At 34.2% G+C, this 20,792-nt stretch overlaps 1 protein-coding gene across 1 annotated transcript in view; it reads left to right on the top strand.

Annotated features, from left to right (window-relative positions):
• Positions 1–20,792, top strand: part of STYX (serine/threonine/tyrosine interacting protein) — a 35,131-nt gene that overhangs the window by 3,372 nt on the left and 10,967 nt on the right. Inside the window, exons 2-9 of the mRNA XM_007445959.1 lie at positions 7,941–7,973; positions 9,580–9,633; positions 13,099–13,196; positions 16,476–16,536; positions 16,941–16,977; positions 17,408–17,447; positions 17,540–17,590; positions 19,921–19,993. Of these exons, the coding sequence (XP_007446021.1) occupies positions 7,941–7,973; positions 9,580–9,633; positions 13,099–13,196; positions 16,476–16,536; positions 16,941–16,977; positions 17,408–17,447; positions 17,540–17,590; positions 19,921–19,993 (447 nt within the window). The remainder of the gene's footprint in view (positions 1–7,940; positions 7,974–9,579; positions 9,634–13,098; positions 13,197–16,475; positions 16,537–16,940; positions 16,978–17,407; positions 17,448–17,539; positions 17,591–19,920; positions 19,994–20,792) is intronic.

A 20,792-nucleotide genomic window follows, 5' to 3' on the forward strand; every position in this document is an offset into this window, starting at 1 on the left:
TAACTGTTTGCTCTTGGGTTAGAGCTCACTTGAGGCATCATTTCTTCGGATAAACTTTCCCTGATTTTGCAAACTCCTCCTGTCCCCTCTCCCATTCTCCAGACTAGTTCAATCCCCCAGGTTTATAAACCTCTGTAGCACTTGGTACTTTTACTTTTATACCTACCTTTGTAACAGTTATCATACTTATAATTTTGATCAATGTCTGTTTTCCACTGTAGCCTAAAAGTTTCATAAGGAGGCTTGGTCACCGATAAATTTGTCTTATTTGCCACTGTTTCTTTCATTTAACAGTGTCTGATATATATCATAAGCTTGACGAATGTTTTTTGACTTAATGAAAGAATCTTGATTAGTTTTGATAGTAGAGTCTTACTTGTGGCAAGATTACAGTAGTTTTTTTACATGTGAAGGAAAAAGAGCAGCTTACAGTAACAATTTTTAAACAAATTAGTTACATAGTTAGGGCTGTTGCTTTTATAATTCAAGAATTAATGTTTTATCTTCTTTTCAGATAGAAAGTGAGATATTTATTTCAGCTGCAGTTTGGCAACTTAAATGTTACCCTTTCCATTTTCTTTTCTCTTTTGATTCTCTTAGTACAGAAACAAAAATAGGAGTTGCTTAATGTGTCTGACTGAGGATCCCTCTCCTAGCTCCTTTAAGTTTAGAATGGTGCTTTTTTAACCTGACTGTAGAGTAGAATCACCCAAGGAACTTTTAAAATAACCATGCCTGGGCCCCTGTTCTGATTTAATTGGTTTAAGATGGAGCTAGATAATTCTAATGGCAGCCAGGTTTAGGAATAACTGATTTAGAAGCATCTTACTTAAATGCCTCTCTGTTTCTCCATATCCCCCCAACCCTCTCATTTTTGAGTAAAAATCTCGTTTGGTCCTTTGGTTTAAGTAAAGCTTGAGTTAGGCATGGGAACTAAAGGAGAGAGCTTATTCTGAAGAGGACTATGTTTTTTGGAGGAGAGAAACTGTAATACTACTTTTTCTGTTTTGTGAAGTGTACCAGCTCAGGTATAGGAATATGATGTTTTGTGTTTTTTTTTCCTAACTCCCCCAACCTGTATAAAAAAAAAAAATCCTCTTGGTATTTCTAAAAGTTACATGTTTCAACCACCCTAATCCATCTGATGATAAGAAATTTTTATAGGTTACAGCCCGTGTCCTTTGATGAATTTATTTGTTTATTGGTCTTTGAACATTTTTATGGCATTTTTTCCTGTCCCCTAAGTGTGATTTTATAGATCATGTAACTGCATTTGCTTGAGAAGGAAGAAGAGAGCCTGAAAGGTGTTTTAGTATGTGGTACCTTCTATCTCATATTGATGATTGAAGGATTTTCACTTGTGAATTTCTGTCAGAAGCATGGTGTATTTTACAATTAAGGGTATTTTAGCTTAGCAGGCTTGCTTTGGTTTGAGAAATATAGTTGGACTACTTTGCTAATCATCGAATTTTGGGAAGTTGATTCTACTAATTATCTACAATAGTAATTCAAAATAGGTCATTGGCAGTTATAATGGGAGTGTGACCCATTAATACTCCCATCTCTAAATTGATGGATTTTAGGAATTGTGGGCAGGTTGAGATTAAGATTGAGTGTGATATACCCAAGACTTGGTTATTAGAGACATGTTCAGACAGATACGACTGTAAGAATGAATGACTTTCAAAATCTTGATGTAGTACACTAAAGGCAGAATTGGTAGACAAGGCAGGTTTAAGATTTGTTCTGTACGTAGTAATCAGAGCTAGATAAACAAAGAGGGTAAACTCCTGAGATCAGTAGTATTGCCTATTACAGCAAGTCATGCTCACTAAAGTAGGCTCCATGCTTGTCTGTCCTGTGAATAGGAGTAATTTTTCATTCTCTTCTATACAGCTTGCTTTTTACTCCTGTAATATTTCTTCTATAAATACAGCATACATGTTCTATTGAATACAACCTTATGAGAAGCTCAAAATTTATTTGTAGCCTGTTTCACTTAAAAATTTGTGTAAATTTTGCATTCTATTCCATACGTTCATGTTTGTTTTAATGTTTTAAATTGGTGGTCAGTGAAAATACTTTTTTTCCCAGGGGAAACAAAAAACAAAACTTCTGATAAAATTGATAAAATTGATACACCAGAAAGAAGCACGTGTTTATCCTGTGGCTTTAAGTGCCATCTGGCATATTGCGTAGTATTCCCTGGAATATATGTACACCATTTCCCTATATATGTTCCTCTGTTTTTCTTCTTTCATCACACATAATGTAGAGATTTCATTTTAGGTAAACTCAAAAGTACACATTTCTTTAATTGCTTTCTTCTTTCTCACAGCTCTGACGAGTTTTTTCCGGAAGATAAGGCTGACTGTTAGACTACTAGAGAATCTTAAAAAAAAAAAAAAAAAAAAAAAAAAAAAAAAAAAAAAAAAAAAAAAAAAAAAAACCAAAGAAACTAGAAAAGAAAAGGAAAAGGAAAGAAATAAGATCCATAGAATCTAGTACCGTGGATCTCCTCAGTGCTTATTCTCTGGCAGGTACTGTGCTCAGTGGTTAGCGGTTCTATGACTAAAATGACAAGAATCCTTGACCTAACTTCTTTAACAGTTTTTCAATATAAAAAAGTTATTACATATTGGTAAGTTAAAAAAGCAGGTAAACATTCAGTCTGTGCAGTTTGATTACATTTCTCCCTCTGCTGGCTTGTAAATTATATACTTTTTTCTTTTCTATTAATTGCTATAAACTAATCATTATTATTATTTTATGTAGTCAGTATTTGTTTAAATATAACTATATGTTTGCCTTATAGTTCATTCTTACATTGAGAGGCTGTATAGTGTAGCAATTAAGAGAATGGACTCTAGAGTCAGACTACATGAACTTGAAGTCAGGTTATGTAGGCTCTCTGTACCTAAAATAGAAATGTAAAATAGAGGCAGTAGTACCTTTTCTACAAAAAAAATCTTTTAGAAGTTCCTTTAATAAGAGTCTACTGTTAGTAAACCCTCGTTTGTTTGTTTGTTTGTTTGTATGGAATTGTCTTTTATTTCACTCTTGTTCTTGAAAGACGATTTTCTCAATATATATTCTAAACTAACAGTTATTTATCTCACCACTTTGAATGTATTATTCCTCTGTCTTCTGCCTTTACATTCTTGTAGTTGAGAAGTCAGGGTCAGTCAAATTGTCTTTCCTTTATATGTAATCTTTTTTTTTTTGGTCTGGATGTTCTCTCTTTTTTTAATAGAGATAAAATTTACATAGAGTGTAATGCACAGATATTAAGTGTACAATTCAGTGAGTTTTGTTAAATATATACACCAGTGTAACTACTGCTTGTATCAAGATGTAGACCATTTCTCCCAACATAGAAAGTTACCTCATATCCATTTCCCGGCAACCCCTACCCCACCCCACATTAGGCAACGAATATGATGATTTCTGTAACCATAGTTTGGTTTTGTCTGTTCTTGAACTTCATATAAATTGAATCATGCAAAATGGACTGTTTTGTTTATGGCTTCTCTCACTGAACATAATACGTGTGAAATTCATCTATATTGTGTTTATGGGTAGTTGATTCTTTTTCATTGCTGAGTACTGTTTCATTGTATGAGTATACCATGGATAGACATTTGGGTTATTTGGGGTTATGATGAATAAAGCTGCTTTGAATATTTTTGTAGAAGTCTTTTTGTGGATGTATGTTTTCATTTCTCTTTGGTAAATCTTAGTAGTGGAATTGCTAGATTAATAGGGTAAGTGTATTATTAACATTTCATTTTATACTCAGCAATGTTTGAAAGTTGCTCCACGTCATTACTAACATTTGGTGGTGTCACTTTGTAACTTTAGTCAATCACGGGTATGTAATGGTATCTGTGCTTTGAATTTGAATTTGTTGTTTTAATATAATTTGAATTTCCCTAATGTTGAGCACATTTTCATGTGATATTGGCCATTTAGCTATCTTCCATAATGAGATGTCTGTCCACTTCTTTGCCCATTTTAAAAATTATGTTTTCACTTTATTGTTGGTGTGTATTTTTGTATTTCGGATACAAGTCTTTTGTTGGATATATGTATTACAAATGTTTTCTTTCATTCTGTGGCTTGATCTTTCATTTTCTTAGCAGTGTATTTCCTTGAGCAGAAGTTTTTAATTTTCATGAAATCGAATTTACTAAATTGTTTCTTCCCTTTGTGCTTAGTACCTTTTGTGCCCTCTTTAAGACAGCTTTCCTTTTCCCAAGGTTGCAAAGATATTCTCCTATGTTTTCTTCTAGAAGTTATATCATTTTTGCACTTATGTTTATACACACACACACACACACACACACACTTTTTTCGTTCATTCAACAATTATTTATTGAGTGCCTGCTATGTGCCAGGTACTGTCATCAAGTGCTGAAAATAGATACAGCAATGAAGACAGATGAGTTGTTTGTGTGTGCGTGTGTGTGCTCGCATGCATGTGCATGCGCACACACACGTGTGGTCAGGATCAAGATTCGTTTTATTTTCCAGACATTTATCCAGTTGTTCCAGCACCACTTGTTGAAAGACTTTCCCTTCTGCATTGAATTGCCTTGGTGTCTTTCAGGAAAAGTAATTGACTGCATATATGTAGGTCTTCTGGCCTCTATTCTTTTCCAGTCTTCTATTGGCTTTTAGTCTGGAAAAAGAAATTCTCCTTTCTGGGTTTGCTGTGCTGCTGTTTCACTTTACCTGTGCATTTCTTTCCTTAATCCTGCTTGGGGTTTACTGGGTCGCCTGTTTCTGAGGTATCTTTAACTACTTTTGGAAAATTCTCATTAATATCTGGTGTAATATCTTTCCTTTATTTTCTCACCCCTCCTTCTGGAACTTAGATTCTGTGGATGTTAGACCATTTAATTCTATTTTATATGTCTATTAACTGCTCATATTTTCCATCTCTGATTTTAGGTCATTTCATTAGTTCTGTTTTCCAGTGCACAGATTCTCTCTCTAACTGTGTCCTTCTGTTTAGCCTATCTGTTGACTTTTCATTTCAGTTGTACTTTTTCAGTTCTACATATTCCTTTTGGCTCCCTTAAAAATTAGTTTCTTAATTTTTGGTCATACTTATGGTACTCTTATTTCTTTAAATATATTAAATGTGTTGTATTTTTCATTGTTGTAATTAATATCTGCTGTCTTTGTGGCTGTGATTCAGTTGTATCGCTTTTCATGGTTATTCGTTTCCTCTTTTTTTTTTTTAAGTGAATTTTATATTGCGAGTTCATTGGAATCTATCTGTTTGAATTATTTCTGATCTAGGTTTAGGGTATGTTCCTCCAGAGAGAAAATGCATTTGCTTCTCCCAGGAACCCATGGACATTATTTACTCAGGACCACTTGACATTAAATTTTCACTTGGCCTCACAAAGATAATTGCATTCTAATGCCAAACCTTAATGAAGACCAGATTGGTTAGGAAGACCCCACCCCACTACTACCACCACCACCACCTACTCAGAACCAAAGCTAGGAAAGGCAAGAGTACTCATTTTTATGGGGATGAAGTGAGGCCCCACTCCCACCACTTTATCTTTCACTGAGGGTGTTGCCCTTTGGGGGTCCCAGCTTTTTGGTCATGATCTGACTTTGGGCAGGTCCTAGGCTTTGTCTCATGTGCTGTGCCATTTAAAATTAAGTCCATCATGAGGATGTGGAACAACTAGAGCTCCCATACATTCCTGGTGGGAGTGTAAATTGCTCTTCTAAAACTTTTGACAGTGTCTAGTAAAGCCAAATATAGGCCTACTCTGTGATTTAGTCATTCCATTGCCACTTATATATCCAAGAGCAATAAATGCATATGTCCACCAAAGAGCATATAAAAGAGTTTTCGTTTCACCTTTATTCATAATTGCCAAAACCTGAAAGCTACTTAAATCTCCACCAACAGGAGAATGAGTAAATAGTGGAATATTTATACAATAGTATACTGCACAGCAGCGAAAAGGAACAAACTACTGACATACACGACAACATGGATGAATCTCATGGACATTAGGTTGAGTGAGATAAACCAGACATAAAATAGTACTGCTGTATGATTCCATTTACATGAAGTTCCAGAACAGACAAAACTAAAATCTGTAGTGATGGAAGTCAGTGGTCACCTCTGAAAACAGGAGATATTGACTGAGAAGAAGAATGAGGGAACTTTCTGGAATGATGGAAATCTTCATCTGAGTGGTGATCATATGGGTATGTATGTTTGTAAAAATTGATTGAGCTCTACATTCAGATTTGGGCATTTTAATACCTCATTATAAGTTCTTTTATACCTACATTTTAAAAGAACAGAAAAAAATATAAGGCCATGAAAAGACTAACAGATCTTCTCAGTATGCTCTGTTTCAGTGCTTACTACCCTTGCTGGTTTTGTGCTTTCTTGTGTTTATGAGTGTGTGTCTCTCTGGGGATTTCCCTCACTTCTTAGTTCAGCTATGCATTTAAAGATACTTTAAAAAATATATTTTAACAGGGCTTCCCTGGTGGCACAGTGGTTGAGAGTCCTCCTGCCGATGCAGGGGACACGGGTTCGTGCCCTGATCCGGGAGGATCCCACGTGCCGCGGAGCGGCTGGGCCTGTGAGCCACGGCCGCTGAGCCTGCGCGTCCGGAGCTTGTGCTCTGCAGCGGGAGAGGCCCCAACAATGAGAGGCCCGTGTACCCCCCACACACACACACGCACACACACAAAATATATATATATATATATATATATATATGTATTTTTTAACAGTCATTTCATAGATGGTTTCTCAGGGTTTATAGTCTGCTTCTACTACATTGCTGAGAACAGTTTTCAAGATTTAAAAATGAAAAATGTATTTTGTTTCTTTATTTAAAAAAAAAAAGCTTCTTTGTAGGAGTACTATTCTCTCTTTCCATTACAGAGATACATTTCTACCTTAGATGTTAAAAATACTTTTCTGACTTGGGGAATCTGGATGGAGGGTAAAGGGAATTCCTTGTACTATTTTTTCAACTTTTCTGTAATTCTAAAATTATTTCAAAATAGAAAGGTTTTTTTTTTTTTAACTTTTTGCAGTTTTAACTTTAGAAACCTAATTACTGTTTATAATTCTGAGTTTTAAGCAACCAAGCTAGAAACTTTTGGAATGTAGTCCATTTACAAATGAGAACTATCAGTACTGTATTTGATTCTTCATTTCAATTCACTGTAATTGCTTTTTTCTTTTTCTTTTAAAATATTTTCTGTCTTTTGCCATTTTGCATTGGCATTTTGCATTATTTTCCAACTTCTTTATCTTGGTCTGCATTCCAAGAATGAACTCTGTACTTTGGTGAAGTGTATCTGTAAAGGAACTTGAACTAGACAGAATCTTAAGCCCAAGTGAGATACGGGAAAGGCTGTTTGATGAGCATCTGGCAGTTTAGATCAGGAATGGCAAATAAATACTTATCACATTCTGTTCTTCTTTTATCATTGCAGATATTACTCAATGACCACAGAACTCTTTCCTTCCTTGAGTCTTTCTCCACACAAGGTTTTAGCTATCTACTGCCAGTTGATTAGAGTTGGCACAAATGACAAAAAGTCTATTTGACATCTCTGATTTAGAGGATCATTTTTGAGAGAAACTTCTGGAATACCTATCCTTATAATTATTGAACTATTCCATCCATTATAAAGTAACATAATCATAATTTTGGAAGCCCAGTTATTTAAAGAATTACCTTAATCGTTGTTTCTTGTCACTTAAATTTTTAGGTGTTTGTGAAGCCAATTGAATCACCTGTTTTTATAGAACATTCTATAAGTATAATGTATTTTTAAAAAATCCATACACTTGTATATCACATCTTCAACCTTTAATTGGGTGACATTTTTCATAATGTTATTTACTTTTCTTATGTTTTCCTTCCATTTTTAAGGAGTGGACCTACCCTATGAGACGAGAGATGCAGGTATGACAACCTTCTCATTTATTCCAGCCAGCCCGTGTTACTGTTACTATCATTGTTAAATAATTTAATTTCACAAAGGATTTGAGTCCTGTTGATTCATGATCTGTAGGTTCATCACTGAGTATTTTAAATATTAACATATTTAAAGTTGATCGTGGCTCTTAAAAAGATGGGAGATGAAATTTCTTTCTTAGATTAGAACCATGGACATAGTAATATATGTTTGTGCTTAATGAGTCACTTTGTTTTTCTTCATCTGAAAAATTGGGTACAATATTTGTATTATTTCTGAAAGCAGTTTACTTTCTGTGTTTGTCTAGCTTAGATAAACTCAGGAGAGTTGACTGTAAAGCACATCACCCTTTTGACTAATTGCTCATCTTTGTGTCTGATTCCCAGTCAACTTTCTCAGTGAAGTTCTCCAGAAGATTGAGTTGAATACTCACAGTATGGAATGAATGAATTAGTGATAGCTAACCCACATAGCAGTACTTTTTTTGTTTTGCATTTCAACTTTGCTACTCCCAAGATCAAGCAATGTCTCCCCTTCTCAGGAATCCCTTGACTTCTAAAAATCTGTTTCCTTTCTCTCTTTGTGAAAATTCACTTTTTAAAAATATGTGATTACCCGTGGGGCATTTTACTTGGTGCTATGGGGAATGCAAATATGAGTAAAATTTAGTTTCTGCCCACAAGAAGCTATTAGAAGAAATCACACCTATACACAAATAATTCTGATGTCCCATAGAACTGAACTACAAAATTATATTAGTATGTAGAGTATGATATATACTCTATATACTACAAACTTTCTATATTGAATTCACATAGAATTCACACTGAAAGCTTTCTATATTGAATTCACATAGAATAAATTTTAATTCACCATTCAGAAGTTACTTATTTAAATTGCTGAAACTCTGTCAATAGTCAATAGTCTTTTTTTTTTTAAGCTTTGCAAAAATACTTAACATAAATAAAAGTTGTAATTGTTTTATCTTGTAATACTTTTGATTTGACTGAATAAGGTTTGGTGTAATTCCAAAGGGATGATTTTCTTTATACCTATTTTATTTCTAAACGATAATAGAGAATAGAAGTAAAATTATGGGTGTTTTAGAAATCTAAAAGACAAAAATACAATATAGTAATTCTACTCAAACTGCTTATAAAAAGCACAATGGAGGGCTTCCCTGGTGGCGCAGTGGTTGAGAGTCCACCTGCTGATGCAGGGGACACGGGTTCATGTCCCGGTCCGGGAAGATCCCACATGCCGCGGAGCGGCTGGGCCCGTGAGCCATGGCCGCTGAGCCTGCGCGTCCGGAGCCTGTGCTCCGCAACAAAAAAAGCTCTATGGAAGTTCAAATATCTGACTTTTCAGAACTACATTTCAACTTTAAATATGTCATTTGATTATATAAAGCACATCTGCATTTCTCTTCCCAGTCATTTGCTCAGTGTGGCTAGAAAACACTCCCTAAATAACAAGCTTTTTTAGCAAATTATTATTAACAGCTATGAAAACACTCAGCTAATCCACTTATATGGTGCATATTTTGTATAGATTTAAATTGCTGATGGTAAATAGCTCAATTTTTTTTCCTAGGAAATTTTGCCTGGATTGTTTTTAGGCCCATATTCTTCTGCCATGAAAAGCAAGGTAAGAACTTTAGATTAGATTCATCAAGAGACCTTATTAACCAATTATTTGGAGTAAATTTTTTGAGTAGGAAGAGTTTTATTTGAGGAAGGGTGCACCGATATTGCATATTAACAGTAGTTGTCACTCTGGAGCACCTACTTCTTTCCAAATTTTACTGGACCAGTGATTCTCATGTTTAACCACAAATCACAAATGAGTTTTTGTATTTTTTTCCTCATGAAATCCATGTATTTAAAAGACTTACCGAAAACTGACCTTTAATAATTTATTTACCCTCTAAGATACTAGACATCTGTAATTGCTAATCATAGTTTCTGAAAAATATGAGATAAAATTAAATCCCAAAATAAGGTTATTTAACATTTTAGTTAAAGGGTAAGAGAGTGTGCATGCACGAGTGTATAGGAATGCACTCATACACACCCACACAGTTTAATTGAAGTGACTCAAATCTTCTGTTCTTCCAGACTTTAGAGGTCTGGATGTTCCAGGTTGTAAAGTATTGTACTATATATCTAGATGTCCTATATAGTTAACCTGAAATGTATTTCTTCAGTTACACAGTTAAAAGGGTAGATCTCATTCAAATATATGTAACAGTGTTATTGTCACTTCTAGAGGATTCAGCCCTATGAATTATGACAGTGCTAATTCTCTTTGAATTACAATGTGAAACATTGTGTCACAAATGTTTTCCCTAATAACCTGCCTATTTAGAAGTCAGTGCTCTTGTGTATGATACTTACCTGCAGTAGGTTTTATAAAAACTATAGAATTTAAAGGTTTTATGAAATAATTTGATGTATTTACAAATTTTAGGTGATTGGGAGTTTTTTAAAGTTAATGTCATTCCTTTTGGTACTGGAAGGCTTTTTGACTGTTGAGGACTATCTAAGAGTAACCCTAGTCATTTTGATGGCCTACAGCTAAGTTGGAAAGGTGGGACACTGATAAAAAAAAAATCTATGTAAGTAAATACTAAGGAAAGAATATGGTAGATAACTATAGAATTAACTGTGACTTACTTTGTAAAAACAAAGTTATGCCCAAATAATGTAATATTCACAAATACTGGCCTTCAGGATGATTTTAGACTATTTGCTTTTTGTATTCTCACTGCACTTTATCAATATACCTGTTATACTCTTTCTCACATTAATTTATAAGTGTTTGTTTACAGATCTATCGTCTCAAAATCTCTCCCCCCTAATTTCACCATAAGTCGCATTAGACTGAAGAAAAGCTTCTATGGCAAAATTTGATTATTTCCCACCATGAGTCATTATAGTACAGCCCATGTTTCTTTTCATTTCATCATCCAAAAAAATAACAGAAGAATAGCGGAGATAAAGAAACCTTAGGGAATAAACTCCTGTTCTAATAAACTCACTTAGTTTAGCCTTTTATTACATTCAAATACAGTTTTAATAAAAGGGACATATTTAGGCTCTTTGTAAGTAGTGAACCTTTTCTTTTTCTAAAATTTTTCTGTTGTTTCTAGGTATGAGATAAGGTCATAATTTGCTTTGTATAAATGAAAGTCTGTTGAAAAGTAAAAAGTATTTTGTGTGCTATTACTTTTGGGTTCTATCTTAAGGTTTGTTTTTCACTTAGTAATCTAATGTGCCTTCCAGGCTTGTTAAAACATGTTTTTATCCCTAATTTTATATATGTCTTCTTGTAGTTTCCCATATTAATAGAGTAGATATGAAAACTTCACATATCGTAGATCAATCATAAACAAAGGAATGAATATTGAATTTACTTTGGAGTTTCCGTAAATGTGAATACGAAACATTGATTTATTTTTTTTTTAAGATTTTTTTTTATGTGGGCCATTTTTCTTTTTAAGTTTTTATTGAATTTGTTACAGTATTGCTTCTTTTTTAATGTTTTTTGGCTTTTTGGCCACGAGGCATGTGGGATCTTAGCTGCCCAACCAGGGATCGAACCTGCACCCCCTGCATCGGAAGGTGAAGTCTTAACCATTGGACCACCAGGGAAGTCACCATTGATTCATTGTTAATCCTACCAAATGCTTACCTCCTTTCCCCTGTCTCAGGATATACTCAGAAAATACAAAGATAATTTAACTCTAATCTATGCCAGACATAGGAAACCTAGCTGCAAAAATTAAAAACCACATTTTCGGGCTTCCCTGGTGGCGCAGTGGTTGAGAGTCCGCCTGCCAATGCAGGGGACATGGGTTCGTGCCGCAGTCCGGGAAGATCCCACATGCCGCGGAGCGGCTAGGCCTGTGAGCCATGGCCGCTGAGCCTGCGTGTCCAGAGCCTGTGCTCCGCAATGGGAGAGGCCACAACAGTGAGAGGCCCCGTGTACAGCAAAAAAAGAAAAAAAAGAATACAGAGAGATTCTTTGTACATTTTGCCTAGTTTCCCCCAAAACTGACATTTTGCAAAACTAGTATATTATTATGACCAGGATATTGACGTTAATACAATTCACTGATCTTACTCAGACCTCCTAAAAAAAAAAAAAAAAAAAAAAAAAAGTCACCTGTAAATTTCACTGAAACCTATAGTCACTTGCAAATAAAAATTATTTGATAGTTCTTAGAGTTGTCATGTTAAATTGTTTTAAATGTAGAGCCCAAAAGCACCACAGAATATAATATACTTTGGAGTTGCCAGTTTTAACTTTAGAAGAATTTTTAAACCCTAAAAGGTTAATTAGATTTTGTGAATTGTATAACTTAATTCTGGCTTATAGTAGAAAAAGTGTACTGGGAGAGGCAGGGAGTAGTCTAGAGATCAGTGATGTTGAACAACTGTTTATGTCATAGTAGTCCTCTCTAAAAAATAAAAATTGTAGTCAATATATGTAACTGCCACTTACGAAAACCCTTGCTGTGTGTCCCAGGCAGTATGCCAAACATATTTTCTTATATAATTCTCACAACCACTCAAGTGAATAGGTAGGGTTTTCCTTATTTTCATGTAAGAAAATTGAGCCACAGTGCTCAGATCATTAGCAGAGCTAGGATCTAGAGCTTGGGCGCTCATGACTCCAAAGCCCATGCTTTTAACCATTATATAGTATTATAAATAAATGATAAAGAGTATATAAATGTAAATTATAAATAAGTAATAAAGTATATTATACATGATACAAAGGTCAAAGTGTACAATAAGGTATATAATGAAGGTACAGTATTGTTCCCCAAATAAATTATCTTTAAGGTCATATCCAGCTCTAAAATTATAGATATAAAATAATCCTGTTAGCCTTTTGAGGACATGTAGTGTATTAACCTTGAATCATTGAAATATTTTGCTGATCCCTTCAGGTATGTTATTATGAAATTGGCTTTGATCCCCTGTACTTAAAGGTCAGATGTGGCTACATTAGTTCTAAAGTTGAGTCCTGTGTATTTTCAAATATCTGTTTTACAATAAGATGATGTTTTGTATTTTAAACTATTTCTCTCCCTTTTTTTTATAGCTACCTATACTACAGAAACATGGAATAACTCATATAATATGTATAAGACAAAATATTGAAGCAAACTTTATTAAACCCAACTTTCAACAATTATTTAGGTAAGAATTGTTGCTATAATTCATAAAAATGTTAAGGGTAGCAAACATGTAATGTTTTTATTTCAAGTTGATTTTATTATATCGGATTTTTCTCCTGTATATATATGTTTTATAAAGATGGGTCATACAGTACATCATTTAAAGAATAAACTTCCTTTAAAATATTTTTAAAAAGTAATTCATGGACAGAATGTGGAATTCTAAATGTTCAAAAACATGTGTACTGAAAAGTAGGTTTCCCTATTCCTGTCCCCTAGATACTCGGTTCTCCTCCCTGCATGTTTCCGTTGTTTTTGAGTATGTTTCTAGAGGTATGTTACATATATAAACATATTTTTACAGATCAAGTTAGCCTTTTTAAAAAATTATGTATTTTGGAGATAGCTTCATATTATTTCTTAGCTGCATTCTTCTTTTTTTTCCCCCGCCACACTGCACAGCTTGCAGGATCTTAGTTCCCCGACCAATGAAAGCCCAGAATCCTAACCACAAGGCTACCAGGGAACTCCCGCGTTATTCTTTTTAAGTTGCACAGTAATCCATTGTATTACTGTACTAAAATTTATTCAACCCATCTCGTCTTGTTGGACATTTAGATTGTTTCCAGACTTTTGCTAATGTAGTGAGTATCCCTGTATATATCATTTAATTCATATGTGAATACATCAATAGGATAAATTTGTAGAGGTGGAATTGCTGGATTAAAGAACGTGAGCATTTAAATTTTAATAGATGTTACAAATTGCCCTCCAGTGAGTTGTATCAGTTTACACTGCCACTGTGAAGTAAATGAGAGGTACTCTTTCCTTGGTATCTCTCTACGACAAAATTATAAAACATTTTTAATTTTTCCCAATCTCCTGGAGTAAAAAAGGTGTCTTGTTGTAGTTTTAATTTGCCTTTCTCATTTATCTTAAAATGATGAGGTTGAGCATGTGATGGTTTTTTTTTTTTTTTTTATGTGATGGTTTTAAATGTTCTTTGTTTTAGCTTCATTTAAAAAAATAAAGCATATATTATACATGATACAAAGGCCAAAGGATCAAAAAGGTATATAAGGAAAATGTCTCTTTCCTCCCCTAAACCCAGCTACCTAGTCTATCTCTAGCTAGGAGGCAGCTACTATTAACTCTTTTTTTAATATCATTCTAGAAATATTTGTATAAAAGCATATATGTTAAAACTGTTTTAATGTTCTGCTTTATTATTTGTAAAAATGAAAGCAACCTGAATGTCCATCTGTATAAGAGACTATAAAATATACTGTGTGAATACACAATAGAATACTGTAACCATGAAAAAGAATGAAGTATTTCTATGTGTGCTGATATGGACTAATCTTCAAGATTTATTAAATGAAAACAGCAAGGTGCAGAGCCATGTGTTTAAAAATATATGCAGTACATTAGGCATATATTCTTGTATATGCATAGAAAATTTCTGGACTGACAGACTAGAAACTTGATAGTAGTTACTTCTGAGAAGGGAAATTTAGGGTCTGGGATGGTAGAGAGACATTAGGTTTCACTGCAGATGTCTTTATACTGTTAGAATTTTTTTACTGTGTGTACACATTTTTCAGTTAATAAAAACTAGTTTTAGGGACTTCCCTGGTGGCGCAGTGGTTGGGAGTCTGCCTGCCGATGCAGGGGACATGCATTCGTGCCCTGGTCTGGGAGGATCCCACATGCCACAGAGCCGCTGGGCCCGTGAGCCATGGCTGCTGAGCCTGCGCGTCCGGAGCCTGTGCTCCACAACAGGAGAGGCCACAACGGTGAGAGGCCTGCGTACTGCAAAAAAAAAAAAACAAAAAAAAAAACTACTTTTAAAAAGGGAATATCTGTAATCTAAAATAAAATAGATCTAACTTTTTCTAATTGCAAAAGAAATACTTGTTCTTTATAGATACATTGGAAAATACAGAATGACAAGAAAAATATTTTAAAAGTCATCCATAAATACACAACCCAGAGGAACCTAACTTTAACATTTTGGTATATTTCCTTCTAAACTTTTTCTACTGTATATATGTATTATGTATGCACACATATAGACTTGTGTATATTAAAGAAAATGAAAATGTTATATTTTAAAATGCCATACTACATAGCTTTCTAATTTGTATAGAATTTTTGTTTTTAGTGCCAAAATGTTCTGGATACAGCTTCTGTGTGATAAGTCCTGAATTTATTGAAGTTGCTGCCACCAAAATGATCATTAAAGCAATATTGACTTTACATTTTATAACTTAATTACTTAACTAAGTTGTGTTAATAAACAGGTGGTGTTGGATAGGTTATAAATGGAAGTTTTTATTTTTGGCTGTACCACGCGGCTTGCGGGATCTTAGTTTCCTGACCAGGGTTCAAACCCAGGGTCCCAGCAGTGAAAGCACCGAGTCCTAACCACTGAACCGCCAGGGAATTTCCAGAAATAGAAGTTTTTCACAAATTAAGGCTAGTATATTAAAATGACTTATTTTAAATGTTTTTGAAGGTGTAAAATTCCAGAACAGGTGGTCTTTTGTTGCTTGTTGCTCTACTGAAGGTTAGTTCAAACAATGAATGTTTGACTCACGGCTCTGTCAGACTGCTGCCTTCTGTTTTGGTTAGTTTCTTCTCTCTCAGACTTTGGGCTTCCTCTGAATTGTCCTCTCTAGGGTTGTGAGGAAAGGTGGCAGGGCCATCCAGAGAAAAATCTTTTAGTCCTAGGGAAGTTGGTAGAAATAGAAGAATAACAATAAGGAAAACAGGCAATTTTTGTCTTTATTTTCCAGGTCCACTCTGATCTAGAGGAAGGTTTCTTCCTACTTGTGATTTTTCTATTTTAAGCAGATAGATTTTTTTTTTTTTTTTTTTTTTTTTTTGGGTGTGGCCTCTCCCGTTGCGGAGCACAGGCTCCAGATGCGCAGCCTCGGCCGCCATGGCTAACGGGCCCAGCCGCTCCGCGGCATGTGGGATCTTCCCAGATCAGGGCACGAGCCCGTGTCCCCTGCATCGGCAGGCGGACTCTCAACCACTGCGCCACCAGGGAAGCCCTATAAGCAGATAGATTTTTTTAAATAATAAAATATCAGAGAAATGTTAACGTGTTATTTAAGGCTTTAAATGCTATCTATGCCTTCAAGCAGTATAAAATCTATGGCTCGGTTCTTGGGAATATGATATTTTGAAAGTTGTTTTGCATTATTTTCATGGTTGCCAAGAAATTTTCATATTTTTTATATATGAAGAGAGTTTTATCTGAAAATGTGCTTATCACAAAATATTCTATTTTCAGATATTTAGTCTTGGATATTGCAGATAATCCAGTTGAAAATATAATACGTTTTTTCCCCATGGTAGGTATCAATATTTTAATATCATTTAAAGTTTGTTTATGATTTGACCTCATAATTGTGGTTCTAAAACTTAATGAAACATGATTTTCTCCTATACTACTTTTACTTTGTTATGTCTGACAATTGTGGGATTATATTTGTTAAAATATTTATTATTTTTAAAACCTTTTTATGATCTCCAAATATTTGAGAAATCACACTTCAAATTTCTTAAATTCAAACTAATATTTAAACTTGTAATAGTTATATTTGTAGCATTTTGGAGATTTTTGACATAAAGTAATTTTCATATAAATAATCAGGAAATTACTTTCAGTATATTTTGTTTCACTGTATGTATGTATATATTTTATGCTTATGTTACTCCACATGTTTTATTATAACACATTGTCTTTTGCCTTCAGACTAAAGAATTTATTGACGGGAGCTTACAAAGTGGAGGTAAATAATATTCCTTTATTTAGCTTACATTTATTTTTAGGAGATTATTTATGATAGTTAATTTTTTAGTTAGTATTTGTCTTAATTACAACTTTCATATTCTGCATTTATGTATAATAGACTTCCCAAATTTGTATTTTCCTAATTTCTTGTTTCATTTGGATAGGCTTTCTTAAATATCTCTATAGAACTATTTTTTCATGTTCTGGGTCAGCTTTAAATCTCTTTAACCTAAAAGTCTACTGTAATCTCCACACATTTAATATAAATAAATTCAAGGATTTGAAAATTAATAAGTATCCAAGTTATATGTATAAAATACATAAAATGTTTAAGAAAAGATTTATTGTAGTATGATACATAGTTTCAATATATTTTAGCTGCTGAATCAGGTATCTTTCTATCAGAATAACTATTTCTTGTTTTTCAGGAAAAGTTCTTGTCCATGGGAATGCAGGGATCTCCAGGAGGTATGAAGTTAGAGATAATCTTTCTTTCTCTTGCATTTAATTAATGAGTTGTGTTTTCTGTTTTTTTCTAAAAATTTTTTCCCCCTCTTCAGTGCTGCCTTTGTTATTGCATACATTATGGAAACATTTGGAATGAAGTACAGGTAAGAAAGTACTCTGAAACTTGGCCACAATTTAGATTCTCATTAAAATAAAGCTTAATGGAGACGGTTTAGGAGCTTTAAATTAATAATCTCCTGATTTTGTCATCTAGTCATGTTTGATTAGGCAGGCCCTTTTATCCCATGGTTAAGTCTCTTAATCCTTGTAGCTTGTCTACCTTGTATAGATCCACTTAGGCTAATGTTTGTTATTTTATGGAGCTAGTGCTAACTCTTGTTATTTTAAAAACCAAAGATAATTATAGTTGGAATAACCCATGGAAAACTGCTTGCTTACTACTAGGGAATTGGTTAATCTGAGTTTAAAAACTCTTAGACAAAGATGTAATTGCTTGCTTTGTTTAAGATTAATTTATTATGTTTTCCTTTAACAGTAGTTGGATGAAGAATTACCTAAGAATTGTTTTAGTGTCTATTCACAACTCATTGTCTTATCCAAAATCATCTTTTCCAAGCATATTGCATAGACAAGAGAGAGAGAGAGAGACAGGCTGATGAACTTTTTGCCCTAAAACAAACCAAAAAAGCTGGCCAATGTACAGTATTTTCTTTCTTAGTGTGTCTTGTACAAGTTAGAAATCTGTTGTAATCATTGATACCTCCTTCTCTTTCACTCCCCATGTCCCAAACTGATCCTTTACCAAATCCTGTCTGTTTTTTGTCCTAAAATATTCCTTGAATCTGGCTCTTTCTCTTTATCATTATTTAATCTCCCTAATCCAAGCTCTAGTTGTGTTTTCTGTGGACTCTTCCAGTAGTCACCTTCTTAGTGGTCTCATGTTTTCTTTCCTTCTCTAGTCTGTTCTGTTCTCCACACCACAGTGAGAATGATTTTCTTAAAAGATAAATCTGATCATGTTACCTTACCCTAAAAAGCTTTCAAAGGTTTCTGATCCTTGATAATTCTTAACATGGCCAATGAAACTTCACATGACATGCCCCTATCAATCTCTCGATTCTAATGCTGTGTTCCCCATTAACCCTCTCCATTTGAGCTATGTTCAGCATTGGATCCACATGTCTCACATACAGTAGACATTCAGATGCTTTAGGTTTTTTTTTTTTGCCAAGTTATCTTTAATTAATTAATTAATTTATTTATTTATTTATTTTTGGCTGTGTTGGGTCTTCTTTGCTGCACGTGGGCTTTCTCTAGTTGGGGCGAACAGGGGTTACTCTTCGTTGCAGTGCGTGGGCTTCTCATTGTGGTGGCTTCTCCTGTTGCAGAGCACGGACTCTAGGCACGTGGGCTTCAGTAGTTGTGGCTTGCGGGCTCTAGAGTGCAGGCTCAGTAGTTGTGGTGCGTGAACTTAGTTGTTCCACAGCATGTGGGATCTTCCCAGACCAGGGATGGAACCCATGTCCCCTGCATTGGCAGGCAGATTCTTTTTTTTTTTGCGGTACGCGGGCCTCTCACTGTTGTGGCCTCTCCTGTTGTGGAGCACAGGCTCCGGACGCGCAGACTCAGCAGCCATGGCTCACGGGCCTAGCTGCTCTGCGGCATGTGGGATCTTCCCGGACCGGGGCACGAACCCGTGTCCCCTGCATCGGCAGGCGGACTCTCAACCACTGTGCCACCAGGGAAGCCCTACAGGCAGATTCTTAACCACTATGCCACCAGGGGAGTCCCTAATGCTTTAGTTTATTTGGTATTTTTTATCTAAAAATTATAATGGAAAAGTTTGTTTAAAAGTGTTAATTCTTGAATATTATTTGAATACAAGTGCTTTTATTTAACTGAAAATGATTAATGCCTGGTAGATTTTGTTTTATATATTCTCTTTATTATTTGGCGATGTGTCAGTAATAATATTAATAGTGAAAATAACTTCCGTTTATTGGGTTTCTGCCATGTGCCAGATACTATTCTAGGCACTTTTATCTCAACAACACATGGAAGTCCCTATACTTCTCATTTATTAACCAGTAATAATATCTGAGCATGTACTGTGTGACAGATGCTGTACACGATGTGTTATACTTATTATCTTCCATCTTTACAGTAGTGCTCCAAGATAGGAATTATTATAATGCCTAATTTACAGATGAGAAAAATAAAGCTTAGAGAAGCTGAGAAGTGTCCCCTTCTTGGACACACAGCTGGGAAGCAAACGAATTGTGATACTTAGTCTGACCATGCTTTCAGTTTTTCCACTACAATTCACTACCTCTCTGTAGTACAAGCAGTATGATTATGATCTTCTATTTTAGGTAAATTGTTAGGTAAGTTCATATTTTAGATAAATTCTGGAAAAATTGAGATTAATTCATGAAATAATATTATCACTTTAGTTTTCTTTTTTTGTTTTCAGAGATGCATTTGCTTACGTTCAAGAAAGAAGATTTTGTATTAATCCTAATGCTGGATTTGTCCATCAGCTTCAGGTAACTTCTCTCTTCTTCCTCTTTAAGGCAGTCAGAAAGTAGGATAATTAAAATCTTATGTTCATGTAATTTAGTTGTAGTATTTACTTTGTAAATACTTAAAAATTGCCATAACCTGATTAATTTGATTCTTTGTTCAAGTTTACATCTGTATTTAAAATTATCAGTATTTTCTTAAAAGCTACTGTTAACAAGAAAAAAAGAGTTAAAGGCACATTTTTCAACCTAAAGTAAAATAATTGATGTTAGAAATGTCTTCAATTACTTCTTTATTTTGATCACACATACAGAGCATAAGAGTTTTGATTCTAAATGTATTATGTATAGCAGCTTTTTCTGTTTTATATGCTTTATCTTTTCCATATTCTTTCACATTTTGATGATGCCTAGAAGATGCACTAAAAAGACAGTAAAGTAAACTTGTGAATTTATCTGATTAATTTATTTGATTTTTTTCCAAGAAGGAAAATCGTAGGTTGAAGAATGTGCTCTGGCTGATTCTATCCAGTTATGCAGGAATAAATCTCACATTGAGACATCAAGAGCACTACAAAATGGGTTGTCTCAGTTACCAAACTTTAAATTTTACCTCCTTTTTATTTTTAATTCACTTTTAGTTTTTACTTCATTTAAAAGAGAAAAAAGTATGGTTAAAAAAATAAACATTCAATAATGCCTAAGAAGAATACTTGAAAAGTAAGTCTCCTTAATAGTATATCTTGAAGATTACATATAGCTCTACCTGCATAATATTTTTTTTTTTTTTTTTTTTTTTTTTTTTTTTTCGGTTTCCGGGGCC

The sequence above is a fragment of the Lipotes vexillifer genome, unplaced genomic scaffold, assembly GCF_000442215.2.
Source record: "Lipotes vexillifer unplaced genomic scaffold, Lipotes_vexillifer_v1.1 scaffold43, whole genome shotgun sequence".
Classification (NCBI taxonomy): domain Eukaryota; kingdom Metazoa; phylum Chordata; class Mammalia; order Artiodactyla; family Lipotidae; genus Lipotes; species Lipotes vexillifer.